General features: G+C 35.9%; 2 protein-coding genes across 3 annotated transcripts; one reads left to right on the top strand and one right to left on the bottom strand.

The window, feature by feature from the left end:
* The first annotated feature begins 4048 nt into the window (after positions 1–4048).
* On the top strand, positions 4049–10255 carry LOC104229063 (serine/threonine-protein kinase D6PK-like). Of its 2 annotated transcripts, none has more exons than XM_009781637.1 (4): positions 4049–4358; positions 4694–4865; positions 6010–7291; positions 8982–10255. In XM_009781637.1, the coding sequence occupies exons 3-4, from the start codon at positions 6063–6065 to the stop codon at positions 9874–9876; spliced, it is 2124 nt and encodes a 707-aa protein (XP_009779939.1). In that variant the 5' UTR covers positions 4049–4358; positions 4694–4865; positions 6010–6062; the 3' UTR covers positions 9877–10255. The 2 variants fall into 2 exon arrangements, with proteins under 2 accessions (XP_009779939.1, XP_070011688.1); XM_070155587.1 differs by having other exon boundaries at positions 4049–4581.
* A 2624-nt stretch (positions 10256–12879) lies between these two features.
* On the bottom strand, positions 12880–20252 carry LOC104229061 (D-xylose-proton symporter-like 3, chloroplastic). Its single transcript, XM_009781634.2, has 14 exons — positions 19942–20252; positions 19747–19835; positions 18903–18981; positions 18738–18797; positions 18578–18644; positions 18368–18492; positions 18122–18223; positions 17660–18037; positions 17491–17538; positions 17342–17404; positions 17106–17186; positions 16884–16982; positions 13212–13349; positions 12880–13137 (listed from the first exon to the last, which is right to left on the bottom strand). The coding sequence occupies exons 1-14, from the start codon at positions 20134–20136 to the stop codon at positions 13003–13005; spliced, it is 1659 nt and encodes a 552-aa protein (XP_009779936.1). The 5' UTR covers positions 20137–20252; the 3' UTR covers positions 12880–13002.
* Between the last annotated feature and the right edge of the window lie 644 nt (positions 20253–20896).

The following is a 20896-nucleotide window of genomic DNA, read 5'->3' as shown; positions in this document are numbered from 1 at the left end:
CCTGATGTTTACTTGATTTCCTTCCTTAAATGTTTTCTGCCCATTACTGTTTGATTTCAACTCCTTAATTAAAGGAAGTCCTTATACTGATTTGATTTTAATTGGTACATAGTTCCATAATTATTGCTAAGCTATGATTCTTGCCTTATTTTCTACTTATTTTCAAACTATAAATAACCTGCTCTTTCATTGACACAGACACACACGAACACTCTGAGTTCTAAAATCACTTACACTCAAAAAACACTCTCTTCTGCTTTACTACTTGTAATGTGGCCTGTTTTCAAAGTTCTGCTACCTACCTTTACTATATTTTGCTTCTCTGAACTGGTATGTTCTGATTATGATTTCAGTGTCACAACAATATGTTTACTTAATCCTTTTACCTGTTTGTCTGCCTACTGCTTGTGTTTAATTCAGTACTTATTTTAGCAATTCTGCCTGTTCTGAATTTATGATGTATCCTAAACCCCTACCCCAATGTGTTTGGTACTGATGGCTTGTTTGAGGCATGACAGTATTGAGTATTGTTGTCGATGACTCAAACCTCTATGTTACCACTATATGTTGTGTATTCTAGTTGATTTTGTAAGCATAACAACACTCCCTATTGATGTGCATGCCCAAAATTAACTAGTGCCTAAGTACATAGGCTCTTTGCAAGCTCCCAATCCCTGAACCCCTTTTATGTGAAGTTATCAATTTTGTAACTGTTTCCCAGCACCTCTTTCCTCCCCTTTACTTCCTTAGTTCTTAAAATTTTGTTTCTGCACTTCCACTCTCTCTTAGACTTAAGTTCTGGCCCCTTCTTGTGAGCCTTGCCTTGGGACCCATGAGCTCCCTCTGAACTTGGACACTTAAGGGCTGGCACTTCCATATTGTACTTGTCCCTATTCTGGTAATACAATTTGGGTGTGAGCACTGTCCCGAGTCCCATTGAGTCTCTTAGGGAACTCTGACATACTCAAATTGGAGAAAGGCTTTGGATCAATGGTCTTTGAGTTGGTTTATCCCGTAACTCAGAGAGGAAGTCAAGAATTAGGCCTCCTCTGGTTGTACTTTCTTTGTATTTTTCTGTTCTGATGTAGTTTGTTATTCTGGTTTATAATAAGTTGCAATAAATACTTGGGGCTGGATAGTGAAAAGGGTGGGTAACTGTGCATGCAAGGATAGAAAACATGCCTATATGTGTTTTAACTCCTGCATATTCGAACTTCACCTAGAGACCATGCCTATAGGATATTTTTTTAACTTCACGTAGAAAACTTGCCTATATGGTACTTTTAATTCTGCATATTTAACTTTATGTAGAAAACCTGCCTATAGGGTACTTTTAATTCTGCATATTCAAACTTCACTTAGATGTCATACCTATAAGGTTTAAAACGAGTAATGCATAGAAATCATGCCTATAGGGGTTTCTTAAATCAATCTGATTCGCCTTCATTCACAGTCAATGTTAGATAACATGCTCCTAGGAATTAAAGTCAGTAACAGTAGATATTACCACTTGCAGAACCTATAACCAGTTTAGTTTTTTTGTTCATTCTGCTTCTCTTAATAACCTCGCTTAACAAGGTTTAACAAGCATGCTTATAGGATTTCGAATAATTTATTTCAAGCTTCTACTATCTCATCACCTTTTAAATTCGGTAGATATAATGCCTATAGGACCCCGTATAAACACTTAGGCAAGCCTTAGAATAATAACTGTAAAACTCAATCTGTTAATCACTACAACCAGCAGGCAGGCCTGATCCGGACTCCTTATCTGAGTTATGCAATAAACTAAAACTGCCTCAACAATCTCATCTCCCTCGTCTTTAATGCTTTTCAATCAGACCTAAGCAGTATGTGTAAGACATGCTACTTTATGTGTTTGTTCGAGGAGGTATACTTGAGCCTATATGCTTATGTGTTTCCCCTTTTATATGCAATATGTGTTTTTGTATGCCGCCTTAGAATTTTTACCTTTGAAACTCCAAATAAGCCCAGCATCCCTCCCTTTTAGGATTAGTAGTCCTAAGTGCCTCCGGGATTGATAGGAATGGGACGGTTAATAGCATGCAATAAGTAATCGAGACCAATCCGCGTTTTAATACCTTAACGGGGTGGGAACAGTAGATATGGATATGATGACCACGCGATAATGTCACGTGTAGCCCCTCATTGAGGAGTGATTGCCGGACGTTCTGTGGGGTGATCCATATTTTCAATAAACCTATGACCCCCTTTCCTTTATTCTTTATTCTTCTAGCAATTTAACTCTTTATTCTAAAAAAATCAGCTTTTCTAATTGTTCTTTCAAAACTTGCTTACTTTCAAACCATTATGTGTTGAAATCCCCTATTATTTGAGCCTTATTTGCTTATACGTTAATTACACCTCAATTCACAATAATTGTCTGGCCGGGAACCACACTAGTAGATTCTGAGGGGTGTCTAACACCTTCCCCTTAGAATAATTTCAAACCTTTACCCTATCTCTGGTTATTCAAATCGAACTCTTTTGGTGTCCTAATGCACCCTAATCATTAGGTGGCGACTCTCCAAATTCAAACTCAGTTACCAAAAGGAATGAGTTGTCTCTCCAAATGTCATAGACCCGATTTTCGCTTAGGAAAAAAAAGGGGCGCGACAACTGACGCACCACATTCAAGGGGAGGTGTCATGGTATATGTTGTTCGCAGATGATATTGTACTGATTGACGAGACATGAGGTGGTGTTAACGAGATGTTGGAGGTTTGGAGATAGACCCTGAAGTCAAAGGGTTTCAAGTTGCGTAGGACAAAGATAGAATATTTGGAGTGCAAGTTTAGTGAGGCGATAGATGAAGCATGCATGGATGTGAGGCTCGACTCACAAGTCATACCCAAGAGTGAAAGTTAATATCTTGGGTCTATTATCCAAAAGAATGAGGAGATTGACAAAGATGTTGCATATTGTATTGGAGCGGGGTTGATAAAATGGAGGTCAGCTTCCGGCATCTTGTGTGATAAGAATGTACCGCCGAAATTTAAGGGTATGTTTTATAGAATGGTGGTTAGACCGACTTTGTTGTCTGGGACATAATGTTGGCCAGTCAAGAACTCTCATATCCAGAAGAAGAAAGTAGCAGAGATGAGTATATTGAGATGGATGTGTGGGCATACCAGGTTGGATAAAATTAGGAATAAGCATATCCGGCTTAAGTTGGACATGGCCCCCGTGGAGGACAAAATGAAGGAAGCAAGACTGAGATGGTTCTCGCACGTCAAGAGGAGAAGCTCGGGTGCCCCACTAAAGAGGTGCGAGCAGTTAGTTTTGGTGGGTATGAGAAGAGGTAAAGGGAGGCCTAAAAAGTATTGAGGAGGGATGGTCAGGCAGAACATAACGCGGTTGTAGCTTACCAAGGACATGACCGTTGATAGAAGGGTGTGAAGGTCAAGAATTAGGGTGAAATATTAGTAGGTAGTCGACTGTATTTCTGTAACAGATCGAGGGTATTAGGATTAGTATGGTAGTTTTTGGTCTTAGATTGCTAGCATTTCGTGTTGTTTTCCTATTTTCTTCCGCTTAGGTCTCTTAGTACCATGTTGTTGTTACTATTTGTTGTTGTTATCGCTTCTTTTCATCTACTTCTGACTTTGAGATTGTTATTACTATCCTTCTGGCCTATTTTTTTTTATATTACTTGTTCCCATTATTTCTTTTTATTTTTTCTTGAATTGAGGGCATATCGAAAATAATCTCTCTATCTTCCCAAAATAGGGGTAAAGTCTACTTACCCTCCACATATCGTACTTGTGGAATTCAATTGGGTTACTATTGTTGTTGTTGTTATTTTTATTTTATATTATATTTAACACAAATTCCCACATATTTTATGCAATTAGACGTGCAAAATTCAGTAAAGCCAACAACATATTGTATTAATTTGTACACCATTTTTTTTCCTTTCTACAATAAATCAAACATAATAGGAGTATTACTTATGCAAAATGTTATGCTGAGATTTATTAACTGCATTTTCTCAGTTCCTCGCTCTCTCCTTTCTTTTAAAAAAAAAACACACACACACATAATACAGGCACTTTCACTGTGTGTCGTCAGTGAAAACACATGACTAAAGCTAGCGCAAAAACCACGAAAGAAGAGAAAGCAAAAGCTTCTGTTCCTCAGCACTATAATACACTCTTTTTTTTCTGTCCTATGTTTCTCATATTGTCCTCTATAAGCTTAGAACGGCTATATTCTACATTTTCAGCTATTGCCATAGCTTCAATATTTAGCAATATATTTACTGCCAAATACCCACTTTGTGTCTGGGTGAGAGAGAAACGAAGAGGGAAAATTTTTAGATTGTGCTACTACTAGTGGTACATTCTGCTTCTTTGATTATTTTTTCATTCTTTTTCCTTTTTGTTGGTTTCAATTTGATTCTCTTGCCGTACTTTTTTTATTAAAAAAAACTTTTTCTGGCACCGATTTGTTAATTGCTTTTTTGAATTTGGGTTCTAAGATTTGCGTACAATCCAAGTAATTCCTGTCTATTCAAGCTAGTACAGTATATTTTATGTCAATGACTTCAGAAAATAGAATGTAAGGTTAGAGGTTTTTGGCCATTTTTTGTCCAGTTGCTTAATCCCTGCAGCTTCTTGAGTATTATTATCCCATTCTGTAGTCCCTGTAACTGTCTAAATTTAATGGGCAGCCCAGTGTGACGTGCGCGGTTCAGAGAACGATCGGACCACATACCTCGTATTTCTACCAGTGGTTATTTGTGCTGCTTGAACACGTGACCACACGGCACTTTTATCCTTGCGCCAACGCTCCCCTTCTGGAACTGTCGAAATTTTGTGAAGATTAATTAAGTGATTCTGCAGGTGAGATGTTTTGTGTTTGTGTGTTACAGCTTGTTTGGATGGTTGTTACGCATTGTTTGCTTGTTTGGATGGTTGTTACGCATTGTTTCATAATGTATCGTATCGTACTGTATTGCATTGTACTGTATCGTTTGATAAATACAATGTTTGAATAGATTGTGTCGTTTGTCATTGTTTCATGATATCACGTACCAGCAATATGAAGAATAAACTTGCAATATTATAAAGAAAAATTATGATACATAGATAAAATTACTATATAAAAAGGTAGGGTAAATGATAAAATAAAATAATTTAATAATAATAAAGGGTGAGATTGAGAGAAAAAGACAAGGTAACGATGCGACCACACCAAATCGGTCGTTACATAAAGTGGCACATTTCGTCGTTATGTAACGACGGATTTAACGACACAATACAATATAATTAAAATAACAATCAAAACAAATATTTTATTTAAAGTAACAATATGATACGATACAATGGGTAACAACCATCCAAACAAGCACAATGTCTTTGCTTTTTTTTTTTTTCCTTCCTTTCTAAACCTGAATACCGATGAATGAAAAGAAGGGGAAGGAATATGAAAGAAGTAATGTGTTGATTCATGTGAATACCTCGTCTATAAGTTAGTAGGAAAACTTCCTTTTAGTTATTTTAAGTTTGCAACAATTCCCTTCATGTGCAATTCTGATTTTTATCTTGTTGGTAGATACAGTGAGAATTGATTCTAAGAACTGTCCGCTCTGATATCATGTTGAGTAATGTGAATAATCTCGTAAGAAGTTAAAACAAAGCAACATTCTTTTTATGATTTTGGGTCTGCAACAGTATGCCTCACCCTTCAATCTTCTTTTTCTTTTGGCTGTTAAATTACTTAATCAGATATTGCAACTAAGCACTGATAACTGAAATATGAAGAACCTGCAAAATGTGTGTGATATTTCTGTGTGCTCATATTGGATGAATATGGAATTCCCTTCTTTTAGTGAAATTACTCTCTCACAGTATACAATGTGCTGTTTCTTTCAATGACTGCTTAAAAAGATACAATTTTTTAAAATACTTCTAATAGGAAACAATCCTACTGGATTTTATTTGCGTTGTTACTCATGTATGGATCAACTCTTACTGATTTTTGCAGTTCCACAGAGTTTCTCATAGTGAGATACTTGTGATGATAAATAGCAATCAGAAATGAAAAGGATACCTGAAGCAGAAAAACTACGAGCAGATTACCCTAGTGAGGCTAAGGTGACAAATATTTACTCAACTTCCCAAAAAGAGGTGGGAACTATATCAAATGCCCATGACTTCCTAGAAATGAACTTCACTGTTCCTCTTCAAACATGCAAAGGAGACAACTTCTATCTAGAGCATGAGGAACTTATGCTTAACGCTGGTTCAATCAAGCGATGTGATGATTCGCTCGAAGATAGTGGCTTTACTTCATTTCACGGAGCAAGTCATCCTCCAGAACCTGTTGATACTGACCTAATGAGACCAGTTTATGTACCAATTGGTCCGAATGAAACAGATGGTAAATGCTTAGTGAAAAGCATGTCTCTGAAGGGTCCTTCCGCAGATGATCTTTCAATCCAGTTTCTTAACATGAAACCAACTTCGTTTCTTCATTTACCGGCAGAGAGATGGGTTGAAAAGCCAAATGATCTAGGTGCAGTCTCCTCTGCATTTATGGTTCCTCGTTCATCTCAAAACACAGAAGCAAGTCTACCACCTGATTCTGAAGAAAAAGAATGTGTTTGGGATGCATCACTACCCTCGAGCAGTAATGTCAGTCCATATAGTAGCATTGAAAGTACTGGTGTTGGCACAGCTATGAGCACTGCCAACAGCTGCACAAGCACATATAGGAGTGATGGCATGGTTAGTATGGACAAGAACTGTGAGGGTACAAAACTGAGTATTCAGGGGGATTCGTTAGGAAGTGCTAAAACTAGCTTTAGCAGAGCAAGTGATAGCACTGAACTTAGTGATGATAGTAACTGGAGTAACATTACTGGCAGTGCCAATAAGCCTCACAAAGGAAATGATCCGAGATGCAAGGCTGTTCTTGCAATACGAGCACGTGATGGTATATTAGGCATGAGTCACTTTAGGATACTGAAAAGACTTGGTTGTGGTGACATTGGCACTGTTTATCTTTCTGAACTCAGTGGGACTTGGTGCTATTTTGCGATGAAAGTGATGGATAAGGCATTGCTTGAAAGTAGGAAGAAATTGACCCGTTCTCAGACAGAAAGAGAAATCCTTCAGCTGTTAGACCACCCATTCTTACCAACCTTGTATACTCATTTTGAGACTGACCGATTTTCATGTTTGGTCATGGAATATTGCCCTGGAGGAGATCTACATACTCTACGACAACGACAACCTGGGAAGCATTTTTCAGAATATGCTGCAAGGTACAGTTCTTGTATGGTATAAAGTCCATTTCTCTTGAATCAGAGCTTGGTAAATGTTAGCACTCTGCAATTAGTTATTCGTCTTACTGGTTAATTTCTTCACTCTTTTCTCTAATTAAACTCCTTATGTTTGGCGGTATGCGTGCTTTATTGGAAAAGGACTTTCTTGACATTTTGCTTCTCTAATTGTTTAGTAGTACTGGTGGAGGAAGTAGACCAGTCTTAATGATTATTACCCAAATTCTATTTCAGCGTCATTTGGCGAATGCTCATAATATTAAGATCTTTAAACAACATACTCATTTAGAGAAAAATAGAGATTTTATGAACTGGTGGTATCATGCTTCTAAAGGCCCGTGTTTGTTCACAGTTCACGCCGTCTTGCTCTCTTAATAAGTCCTCTTCCCTGTGTATTCTGGTTCTTAGTTTTCATCCAAATGTTATTTTTGTTAACAATACAGAAATAGTACCAAATACGAGAAAACTGTTCAGCAATATGGGTACTAAACTGTTATGTTAATTTGGTACTGGTGCTTGACCAGTAGATATGCTTCTGTTACTCATACACTGAGGTGAGTTGTTAGCATTTTGCAGATCAGTTTCTAGTTATGCCCATAAAAACTGTAGCCTTACTGAATAATATCTCATATATGCCGACATAGAATGCCACATTTGATTCAACCCTTTCTTCCTTCCATGGAAAATGAACTCAGGCTAAGGTTTTCTCATCCCTAGATTGCTGTTATTACTTGTTGCTGTCTGGTTTCGGTTTTTCTGTTTGCATTACTTAGTGTTAAGTTTGTATATTCGCTTCGGTTGTCAGATTGGTTGACTTATTATTGCTCCTTCCCTTTTTTCCCTGAGCCGAGGATCTACCGGAAACAGCTTATTTGCCTTTATAAAGGCAGAGGTAAAGTCTGCGTACACTCTACCCTCACCAGACCCCACTTGTGGGACTACATTGGGTTTGTTGTTATTGCTATGGTTCTCTCATGCAAATGCCAACTTGGACTAAGTTAGATGTTTATTATCTCAGGATTTTGATATTGAACAAGTTCTTCCACTAGATCCATATTTGCAATTTGTGGCACCATATTGTTTTGATCCTGACAGGAACATATAGTTGTTTTTCATTTGCCTTTTCCCTGTCACTGGTTACTGAGCAGAACAGGAGGATAATTAATTACGTATTAGATGGGCAGGATATGAAATTGCACGAATAAACAAAGAATAGCATGCCCCATACACACGAATGACACAACCATATGATATATGGTCTAATTTCACGAACAAGTTGGGATTGTTAGTACACTTACATTTCCCTTGGGTTTGCCTGGAGCTTTTTAGTTTAGTCAGAATTTATATCTCAAAATGTAGAGAACCTCTGCTGTTAGAAAACTCCTAATTAGTGAGTATTGGAATGGAATGGCTCCAAATGGAGTAAAATGAATATTAAGGAATCGAATAGTCGACTCTAACTAGTTTCCGATAGATACATAGCTACTCTTGTTGTATGGGTAGGATGGCTTGATCCAGTAATATGATTAGGAGATATTTTATGCTAGCTGTCTTTTCCTCTTCTTCTGTTTTTTGGGTTTCCTCTGGGGCTTTGGAGAATCTTAACCCTTTTGTTTATCTTGAGTTTTTGAGTTCCTTAGTGAAGCTTGAATTAACCCTGTTTATGCAACAGGTTTTATGCTGCGGAAGTTCTATTGGCCCTCGAATATCTTCACATGCTTGGTGTAGTTTACAGAGACTTAAAGCCTGAAAATATTCTAGTGCGTGACGATGGCCACATCATGCTTTCGGATTTTGACCTATCCCTAAAATGTACAGTTTCACCGACAGTCATAAGGGCCTCATCTGGTGATCCCTCTAAACGAGGAGCTGCATTCTGTGTGCAGCCAGCCTGTATTGAGCCCACTTCTTCATGCATTCAGCCGACATGTTTCCTCCCCCGATTATTTCCTTCAAAAAGCAAGAAAAGGTCACAAAAGCCCAGAACCGAGCCTGGTTTTCCTGCTAATGCCATGCCTGAGCTAGTTGCAGAACCTACTGCAGCACGGTCAATGTCATTTGTTGGGACACATGAATACTTGGCCCCTGAAATTATCAAGGGAGAAGGCCATGGCAGTGCAGTTGATTGGTGGACGTTTGGCATTTTTCTGCATGAATTACTTTATGGTAAGACCCCATTTAAGGGATCAGGCAACAGGGCAACTCTTTTCAATGTAGTTGGGCAACAGCTCAAATTTCCTGATTCTCCTGCAACCAGTAATGCCAGCCGCGATCTGATACGTGGCTTGCTCGTCAAAGAGCCTCAACGCCGGCTTGGGGTGAAAAGAGGAGCAAGTGAGATCAAGCAGCACCCTTTCTTTGAAGGTGTTAATTGGGCCCTGATTCGTTGCAGTACGCCACCTGAAGTGCCAAGACAAGTTGAAGCAGAGCTTCCAGGGAGGTTTAAGCAAGTGAACCCAGTTGGAGTTTTTGATCAGGAAGTGAACCCTGTTGGAGTTTGCAGTAAAAGAATGCCAGGACCAGATGTGAATTCTGGCGGTAATTATCTTGACTTAGAGTTCTTTTAGGTGTGAGCTTGCTCAAATTGCCGGTCTCAAGCCCGGATAAAACGGGAGGGTTGCGGTAAGTTGACAACCAGCATAAAACTAGTTAATATATGAGTTCTCACAACATAGATATTGTAGGGTCGTGCTCGCCTAGGCTGGCATCAAATGGAGCGAAGTAAGGATTCATATAGCTAGCCTCAACTTGTTTTGGATTGAGGCATAGTTATTACTACTGTTGTTTGAGTTCTTTTAGTCTAGAAATATAGGATTCTTGTCTAGAATTTGATCAGATGGTTTCCACAATGAATTGGGAATTCTGAACACGATACAAATCAAATGGAACTATTGTGATTGGATATTCCCAATATTTTACTAAAACGAAATGACAGAGTTCTTCTCATTTGCCTCACTGGGAGGTAGCTAAACCAATATGTCCTATTAAATTAGTGAAAACAATTTTTGCCGGAGTAGATAGTAAACTGAACTATTATTTGTTTGACTCTAGGTATAACCCTGATATTAAGATGAAAAAAAATTATCCCACCTCAATGTTTACACCAACTGATGAACCAACCCATTTGTCTAATAGACGCACATTTCTCACTTAACCAAGTTTAGGTGTATATATTATCACTTCAATGTTCACCTCTTCATGTGAAATCGCATAATATAGTGTAAACACCATGTGCGGGTAAGTATTTTCTAGAAAGAATTACAAGAAAATACATATGACTTCACAACATAACAAAAAATGGCCCATGTTTTTAAGCTTTACGCGACCTAGCCCACATTGTACATATTTTGAAAGCACCAGCAAATTTAAAATATGTGTTCTTACAACCATTGTTTCTAAAAGCTATGGAGTTAAATCTATGTTCTCACAACCGTTGCTTTCACTCTCTCTTCTTCTCACATCTTCTACATATGCTTCAAGGGTCCGTGTATTTTTTGCTTCTCCTCTTGTGTCACCTGATTGCAATGTAAGAAAATTGAAGAGTAGAAGTCCACTACTGAAGACCATTTAAAGCTTTGCTTTCGAAAATGAGTTTTTTTGAATTTGTTAATTGTTTGGATTGGGTGTTGTTTCAATTGATTGAAAATATCAAAAAGAGTTCAAAATTTAAATTTGAAATGATTTGGAGTAGATTTGAGCAAGATTTAAGTTAAATTTCAGAAAAGACGCAAGGAAGAAGAGGAAGTCAGTTTTTTGTATAACTATGTATAATCTTGTATAATAGTGTATATGAGTGTAGAAACACACCTTATACACTATTATACACTTTTATACACCTTTATACAAGCGTTTGTAGGCGAACTTCTTCCACGATTTTCAGTTGCAATTCTTGTTCAAAACCAATCCAAATCTCCATTAAATGACTTCAAATTTTATATACAACCTCCTTATGCTATTTCTAATAAGTCTAAATAACACCCACTCCAAATTTCTCACAAAATCAAATTCGAAATTTAAACCCACATATTTAAAGTTGTTGAAAATCTAATTTTCATCACCCAAATGAATTTGATTTGTTGAACTAATATTTGAGTCATAGTTACTGATTCGAAAATTAACTTAAAAGCATGAGGAATCTTTTTTTAAAAATTAAATAGTAATTTTGAGAACCTATTGGAGTTGGATGTTGAATCTTAACCTATTATTTTTTGGCTTGTTGATTATAAATTTAAACATGAGCTATAAAATTGAAAAGTAGGGACCCCAATTATTCTAATGTGAAATTTTCCCTATTTTCTAGGCGTTAAATGCCTCATTTGGTCTTACCTGTGACTAGTGCCAGATGTTTGTGTAATTCTACTAGAAACTCGGAATGTACAGGTATGGATTGTATCAAATGGTGGAAATGCATGATAATTATAAGCTGCTAAATATGGGTTCAACTGAACCCAATATTATAGACACAAAGCATAGACATATATGTGAAAAACAATTAAAATTTCAACAAATTAAATTTGAATCTACAATTTTAATAGTATCATGAGTTCAATGCCAGGAACTCTAAAAGTTCCTCTCGCTGATCCAGCCAGCCAAGCCAATACCACAACTAGGAGTATACAAAGTAAACCGACAAACCATACCAACCCGATAATTCGAGTCAAACCGGAAAAAAAAACCCTACTATGATTTGGTTTGATTTAGTTTGGTGTTTATAAAAAAAACCCGACCATAATTGGTTTGTTTTGGTTTTAACTAAAGAAAGTCAAACCGAAACCAAACCAACTCGACATTACATATATAGAAATTTTAGATATATTTAATATATAAATATACTTATTGTAATGTAATTTATAAATATTTCTTAAAAAATTTCATAATTTTATCTTTTAAGGTATTATTTCAAGGTTGGACTCAGAACTTTTGAATGTTCGAATAAGTTTAATAGCCATTAACATTACTAAACTAAATAATGCTAACAAAAGCCTAAACCAAAATCAAATCAATACTAATGCTAACAAAAGACATTCAATTCAATACTATGAACGGGAATGTATTGAATATCTATATTTTGTTTTGCGATAATTTAGATAAAAATGCATAACCTATTTTTATTTTTTCTTTAACGTTTAGTCATCGTAATTAATACTCCCTTATTAGTCTACTTATTTTATCACGACTTAGTACTTTTAGCTAATGTTTACTTTTATTGTGGCTTTTTAATTAGCAATATTTATATTACATAATTTTATTGTCTTTATTGTTGAATATTTTAGGATAATGCCATGACACATCTCATATTTTGTATTATTTTCTTGGAAAATACTTTATATAGTTGTATCTTACTAGGATTAAAGAAATATTTTGAGCACAATTTATATGTTTTGTTCTACGAAAATTTTACCGGAAAAAAACCCGAAAAAAACAAAAACCCGAGAAAAACCGAGTGTGAAAAACCCGAGTTTTATTGGTTTGGTTTGGTCTTTAGATTTAATAATCCGACACAATTGGTTTGATTTGGTAATTGCAAAATCCGAACCAACCAGACCTATGTACACCCCTAACCACCACCATAGAAATCATCCCAGTTTATAATTTATAGAACAACCATAAAGTATGTATTCTGATAGAATTGATACAATATTAACGAACAGGTAATATTCTATTTGTATGCTCCAGGATACAAAACTATGTTTTCATTTCAAGATTTTGGACTCAATTTCTTCCAAGCTCAAGCCTTTAGTCTCTGGAACAGAGGTGACCACAAACAGAAGTGACAACAAAGCAATCGCTCCAAACAGAAGGAAAAGATTTTCTGCCCCAAGAAACTCCTACAGAAGTGGAAACCATAATCATCCAACACATGTTATTCTGGAATTAATATTTGCAGGAGAACAATTCTTACCTTCAGAGGTGAGAAAGCAAAGGTTACGATTGCATTAGAACCAAAATTCGTGAGAACAGCTAGACTTATCCCCTTCCCTCTGGTGCGGAGTGGGAATATTTCTGATACCATAAGCCAGCTAATAGGCCCAAAAGATATCTTCAATGCCATAGAACAAACATATTTCAGTGAGTTCATTCATTACAGTGACATAGAAAAGTTGCTGACAAATCACTTGTTTCAAGATGATGTAATGCTTTGTTACAAATATGAAAACGATTTTAGCTATTACCTTTCCTCACTGGTACCTATAATCATCATAGCTAAAAAGCTAACACAATCTTATATGGTTATCTAACGAATATAGAAGAGAATAAAGTCCCAAGCAGTTCACGCAACCAAAAAGAACCAAAAAGATGCAACATAACTGAAGCTCCACAATCACTCACTGCATAAGACACAAACGCATGTCAAGTTTAAAAGATATAACTGCTTCAGTGTAGAATTCCCATATTAACAATGTACCTTTTGATCTCTAATGATCAAAATCTTCAGTAATAAAATCATAAATTAACATGTTACTTTGATTATTTCAAATTGAATTTCACGATCTGATTTTGAATGGGGTTTTAAAAATAAAGACATTCATTTATCATAGTAATTTACTATCAATAAATGCATATAATGTAATATATCTTCTAGGATTGCCACTGGAATATGAGAGCTTATACATATTTCTCTTACTAATACCTATAGGAATCTACTTCCAGAAAAAGAAAAGTTATTAGGAATATGAGTAGTATTAGGATGAAACGTGTTTCAATATAACGGATTGGATGCAGAGGATTGATACGCCCGACCCCAGTTAGGATTGAGGTTTAGTTTGATTGATTAGGTATAAAAGAGATGTAATTCGGAAAAGCTTTTTCTTAATTTTAAGAGATCAATAACTCGCAAAACATACTAGATAGAGTATGTCAACCTACTAAGAAATCAGTACTGCCCATTTGGTGATATGCTAAAAATTTATGGATTTGGGGTATAAACAATTAAGTATTCCATATTAAAGAGCAGAGAGGGGAAACAAGGTCTCTGAAATTACTAGGAAGATTAGTAGATCAAGGTCAATACCCTAGTATTTAAGTTAGTAATGAAATCTAATTCTTTTGATGATTTAGTAGGTCAGCCAATATGTATATGTATACATGACTGTAGTACTCACCTTTTATTTACCCAAAATATCCTTAACATCTGATACACAGTAAGGACATTTCTGTCTTCTCATTCAAAATACTATACCAGTCCATTCCCCCCCCCCCCTTCCTTTCTTCACAATCTTCTCCAAGAGCACCAGTCACGGCTCCCTTAGAGCCACGAAGGAAACAGTCAGGACTAGTGATAATCATGTAAAGGAGAATTAAAGCATTCTCTCAGTTTTTCCCAATTCGTTATTCACAAAAAATCACCTTAGCATAAGATTGCCATTGTACTTGAACTCATACTCTTACTTATAACCAGTTGAACACCCAATAAAGTGAAAATTTGTCATTATGAACTCTTTTCTCCATTGTTGTCTCAGATGAGGTCTTCAGTTCATAGCCAAAAAGATAGTGATCTATGTTCTATACCAGCAAACGACTAAACTTTTTAGAAAAGATCTGGCTATCATGACAAATTGAAAAGAGATCTTCTGCAGTTGCACCTCAAAAAAAAAACATGGGCACATTGAGAGAAGGAAATCAGGGGAAGGGCAAAAAGGGAAACCAAATGAATAGGATTGAATTAGAATCAAGTACAAGTTTTTGTTGACAGAACAAAAAGACCCCCTTATTAGTGTGTTGGCATTGTGATGTTAGGAGAATATTGGATGGGATAAAAGATGGATACAATGCTAACGTACTATATGTGTCTAGTATATGCGAATATCACCTGATATATACATACATATATAGAAAAATAACACTCCCTGCATCCCAATTTATATGATGGTGTTTAACATGAAGTTTAATAATGAAAGAAAGACTTTTGAAACTTGTGGTCTAAAATAAGCCATAGAAATTTGTGTGCTATAAATTATCTCATCAAGGGTAAATATGGAAGTTTAAAATTGAACTTTTACTAAATATAGAAAAGTATCATTCTTTTTCGGACTCACACTTTAGAAAGATTGGGTGACTAAAGAACTGCCCGTCTTTTAGAAGTGTGTCAAAGGGATTTGGCGTCAAGCTCAGGGAGTAAACTCGGTGTGTGTGTATATGTATGTATATATATTTGGTTTTCACTAACCTAATACATGGCTGTAGTAGGTTAAAATTTTGCCCACTTTTCTATTTTCTGAAGTTCTGCCTCCTCATTAAACAAGAAAAATGGAATGGGCTTTTTTGTCTTTCCTTCAAAACTATTCATTTTTCGGGTCAAAAGACTTATCCCTCTTACTAATGGGTTGGTAATGTAATTACAGGGGCATTTAAGGAATAAGAAAAAGTGGATACTAACCTACATATATATACACACACACACATACGCACATATATATATATATATATATATATGTACATATATACACACAATTAAAATTACTCATCTCTATGTTCGTGCTTTGCACAAATGTCTTGCGACAAACACTATGAAAAAAAAAGTAAAAGACTGGCATGATAAATAATAAAATTGCACGAACAAAAGGTGGAACTAGAACATTCGAAATATAAATCTCGATGGGACATGTGAAAGTACTTCTCAGTCAAATTTCTTCTGAAATTTATTTTGAACAATTAATCTTGAGCACGTAAAGCAAATAAGCAACAACAACATAAAAAAGGAAGAGAGGAGAAATAGGGGCAATAATATTCATTTTGTTTTTAAATAAAGTTTAATTAGAACACATAAAATAGATATGGAACAACAAAGTTAAAAATTTCGAACTAGACGTTGCCAGTAAAATCATCGACAAACTTCTTCTAACCTGCTGACGGTATAAGAACATAACTGAAGAATTAAAAAGAATATGAAGCTTCCCTCCTAGGATTTGTTGATCTGTTATGGTTAATTATCATTATCAATTAAATAAACTAGACACTTGGATTTATAAGCTTGTAATCGGCGGAAAGAGTCCTTTTATAGAAACATTGGGGCACCTGATGTTTTGACTTGGAATCAAGTTACAATAGGTTGTCCCCAAAGTTGATTCAAACTCCCATGATGGAAGAGTTACAATGTCATTACGAATCTAAGCAAGCAAGAATTATGCTAGTCCTATATAAAGGATCACTTGGTCGTTGCCAAATATTTTCCAATTGCAAGTCAAATAGAATTGGTGCACCACGTCACCTTAAATTCTAAAAGGTATGTGAGGCATTTCCACTATCAATTAAGTAACTTGGTTGAACTAGGACAAAAAATTTAGTGATAATAGTTTTTCCAAAGTAGGTTAAGTATTTATTATTGAAACTCAAAGACAGTTTCGGTAGGAGACTGAACATGATGAATTCTTAGCCAACTTGAAAATCGTAAATATTAGTTCATCTAATATTAAAATATTCATGGAGATTACAATTTTATCCAACATAGAATGTAACTTAATTCACTTTCAAATGGTATAAAAGTCGTTCAACATTTAGCGTTTTAATATTCGTGCTTTTATAATAATATATAGATAGAGTTGTTCGTGCAAGCATGAATATACAAGAACATCACCTGGTAACATCCCACATAGAGAAGCAGAGCAGCAACAGCAACAAAAGGAAAACTCCCAAGAAATTTATAATAAGCTGAAAGAAGAAACAGCGATAGGGCCTGTAGATCACACCACACAGATAGCAATACTTTCTTTAGGAAACCATACCAACAAGCAGAATAATACCCTAGATGAAAAATGATAAGAATCTAAAGTACAAAATCATATGATTAGATGCTTACAATTCCACTGACTCCTCCAATTAACAATGGCCTTCTCCCAAGGTCATCAGCTTTTAGGACAGCAACTGCCGTCATTAGTGACTGTAGGAGAATAATTTTAGTCGACGCAAACAAAGAGCATAAAATCAGAGGGAAATCTAGTCCAACAGAATATTAGTCCTTCGAATAAAAGAGTCAGGTTAATATTATTGAACGAGAGATAACAGGCTTCTCCTGGCTACAGCTACTTCACTTACCTTAAATATACCAATAACGACTGAAACTCGAGCAGCATCCGCAGCCGCAGAAAAACCAGCACTCTGATAAGAAATTGCTTCAAAATTACCTTTTGCAAGATCAAATTACTAATGAGGAGAAAACTTAAGGAGTATAATTAGCAGGGTACCTGAAGAATTGAACCAGCATAATATAGAACGCTTGGCTGCCCAGTTATCTGTCAAAACTACCACATAAGCTTGAAAGCAAGAAACTACTTTAACATCAGCTGATAGCTCTTCACAGAAACTGCAAAGTATCACAAGCAAAAGAAGTAGATCTATCTCAAATTATATTACCTGTTGAAAAAGGACCAAACCTCCGCCAATTATAAATGCTTTCAAGCTTGGCCCCTGAAATACCTCCAGAAAATTTCCTTCAGCTTCTTCATCTGAGTAGGCAGTTTTCAATGAGATAATCGTATCTTCTATTTGTTTTTCAGATACTTTGTCACCAGCAGGGCGGCCTCTTAGTTTGCTCAATGCACCAATGGCCTTCTCTTTGTATCCCTGCAGTGGCCCTTTACTTTGAATTGCCCTCAGAAGTAACCATCTGGGAGAGGGAGGGAGACTCCACATGCCAAGTCCCATAAGTAAAGCAATTGGAGCACTTAATCCAAACATGTAACGCCACCCTCCTACGGCATTAATTTCATAGCTACCTACAAAATAACCCAGCTGGAGATTCCATCATTCAATTTGATCCATTTCTCTTGTCCAATTAAGATGATATGAGAATATAAGAGATATAGATAAACATACCAAAATACCCAGTACTATTGCCAGCTCCTTTAAAGAGATTAATGTTCCTCTGATTTGGGATGGACAAGTCTCTGCTATATATAGAGGTGCTCCATGCATTGCCTGTTGAAATGAGGCCAATGAGCACAATCAAATGTAAAATCTCAGGTACTTACTCATCCAATGATTAAGCTATGACAGAGAAATAGCCAGTATAGCAAGCACAAACGGTGGAACTGGGATGACTAAAAAGCAAACAAAACCTACCAAACCAATTCCAAGCCCATAAACAAGCCGGCCCAACAAAAGTGCCCCTAGTCCTGGAGCATAGGCAGTTAGTGACCCACCAGCCGCATATAAAAGGGCTGCTATGATCAGTTCCCTCCTCCTCCCTACAGAAGTTAACCCAAAAAATTAGCTACAATTATTTCTGAATAAGTTTGAGACTCAACAAAACTTTAAGTAAGTGAACTTCACCTAAGAAATCAGCGAATGGGTAGGCAAGTATGGAGCCAATAAGAGCTCCATAAAGGGAACCACTGACCTATATCCAAGGGAAAGAAGAAAAACTGATATTTAGAAATTTGTTATGACAGAGAAATAATTACACATGGAATATGCCACATAGAAAGCATACCACAAGACCAAGCTGAACAGCAGAGAAGTTGTACCAAGTCGTTCCACTAAGCTCAGCTGACTGATACATCAATAAATGAACTTCTTCAATGTAAATCCTTAATAGATAGTATACGAATAGTAAAACACAGATGATGTGGGATACAGCAAAGAAACTGATAAATACCTGCAATGAGATGGTAGCACCTGAGGTTGCACCTATATCATAGCCAAATAATAAACCGCCTAGGGCCGGGAAGAGAAATCTGACATTTGAGACAATGAGTTATTATTTTTGCACGGGGAAAACAATTCAATCTGAAAAGGAAACCCATAGAATATTTTTTGAGCGAAAGAGTCAACATAGTTATTTGAACATTAAAACCCACATGACCAGTTTCTATTGACTTTTATCTCCGAATAGTTCACTGAGATCACAAAGAGCAAGACGGAAGAATTTAGATAGAAAATGTATATCTAAAGAGTATGGCTGGCAAAAGCTTGCTGCTTAATATCACATACATGAGTATAGGCAATTACGCATCACAATCAAGTAACAGTATCGTCACGCGGAGATGAATACTAATAAATTTCTAATCACCATAAGTAAAGAGTTTCAATTTGATCAGACTATCAATTTTTGAGTTAATTTACCAAACCATTCGAGAATTAAGCTAATAATTTAGTAAAAACAAAGAAGAAATATGGAATATACGAGAGTTAAAGACCTGTGGTCCCGATCACTTTATTTAATTATTTTCATTCTCTTTAATTTACTTCAGTGAATTGAGTTATTAACCCAGGATTGCAATATAGGATCTTCTGGATTGCATATAAGGTCATATGAGTTCTTCTTTTCCTCTTCTTTAAAATATGATAACCTCAGAAAGAAAAATGCTGATCAAATGTCTCATAACTCGAGAATCTTAAATTAAAGTACTTGAATTTTATATGTATAAAATCCAACTCATCAGTAGACTATGTAGCTTACGGCAAAATAATTGACTGAAACAATACTGCGGAGAACTTACGGCAAAATAACAGAAGACCAACTGAATTCCTCTAGATACGCCGATTCAGCATTATTCGACTGAGCTTCTTCTCCTGAAGATGCCGAAACCTATGAGGGGAAAAAAGCTAAGGAAGAGAAACAAAAAAAAAGACCGACAAAAAAGTGGGAAATAGAAGTAGAAAAAATCGAAATTAAAAGCATTGAGTTTGTCTACCTTCAGTCTGAGCCTGCCAAGAGGCAGTAATGGCAATTGTCTTTCATTGTTCCTTGCCATGAATGAGCAATTTCTTCTTGTATATTGATTTAGGCTCCTAGCAGTGAAAATTTGCTTCTTCGACAGACTCAGCAATGGTGGTTTTGAGAGTGATAATGTGGGATTGTACAAAGGTTGAAGACTAGTGGAAGCCATTTGTGCAGTGTAATACTATTGAGCACACTACACCCCGAGACCTTAATAAAAAATATCAATATCAATTTCACTTGAACATCTATTGCCTCCGAGACGCGCGTGAAGCGCGCTTTGATGCGTTTGCTGCATACAATCCACAAATTTTAGCTCAATTATTCCACTCAGACATTAGCCAGGTACAATGACAGAACTTATTAGGGAGCCCCTTACCTAAAATGTGAGATTTTTTCACACGAATTGGAATTTAGTCCAATTCCAACATAAATACAGTACTCCCTATATAATAGGTATTACTATAAAAGTCATACTTTTTGAATCTAATTTTTAAGTTATACTATATTTTATCATTCTCTACCAGCTCTTTACCTTTAATTGCAACAAACATCTTTATAAATTATTCTTATATAATAGTCATATGGAATTTTTAAGATTACCAATAATAAGCCTAAAGATTTTAATTTGATCAAATCTTATTAAAAACTTTAAAGCACCACTTATAAAAGAAATATTGTATTAGTACATACTTTCATAATTAAAGATTTCATTTAATTCGATTAAAAGATATGCTTGTATATATTTATTTTTTTATTCTACTGCACGAAAGTTTCTTCCTGAACCGATGGTCTATTGGAAACAATCTCTACTTTCACAAGGTAGGGATAAGGTCTGCGTACACACTACTCTTTCCAGACCCCACGTTATGAGATAATACTGGGTATATTGTTGTTGTTTGCACGAAAGTTTCTATCATGCACAATGT

Source organism: Nicotiana sylvestris, chromosome 8, assembly GCF_000393655.2.
Source record: "Nicotiana sylvestris chromosome 8, ASM39365v2, whole genome shotgun sequence".
Taxonomy (NCBI): Eukaryota; Viridiplantae; Streptophyta; class Magnoliopsida; order Solanales; family Solanaceae; genus Nicotiana; species Nicotiana sylvestris.
The sequence above is the reverse complement of the archived record's forward strand: the minus strand, read 5'-3'. Positions and strand labels throughout refer to the sequence as shown.

What these genes read in the sequence shown, in the direction of transcription:
- LOC104229063 (XM_009781637.1), top strand. Translation starts at nt 6,063, where the DNA reads ATGAAAAGGATACCTGAAGCAGAAAAACTACGAGCAGATTACCCTAGT. An exon ending in TTTTCAGAATATGCTGCAAG is followed by an intron (nt 7,292 to 8,981) that starts GTACAGTTCTTG and finishes TTTATGCAACAG; the next exon opens with GTTTTATGCTGCGGAAGTTC.
- LOC104229061 (XM_009781634.2), bottom strand. Translation starts at nt 20,136, where the DNA reads ATGGCTTCCACTAGTCTTCAACCTTTGTACAATCCCACATTATCACTC. An exon ending in CCCATTCGCTGATTTCTTAG is followed by an intron (nt 18,493 to 18,577) that starts GTGAAGTTCACT and finishes TAACTTCTGTAG; the next exon opens with GGAGGAGGAGGGAACTGATC. An exon ending in ATGCTGGTTCAATTCTTCAG is followed by an intron (nt 17,405 to 17,490) that starts GTACCCTGCTAA and finishes ATTTCTTATCAG; the next exon opens with AGTGCTGGTTTTTCTGCGGC.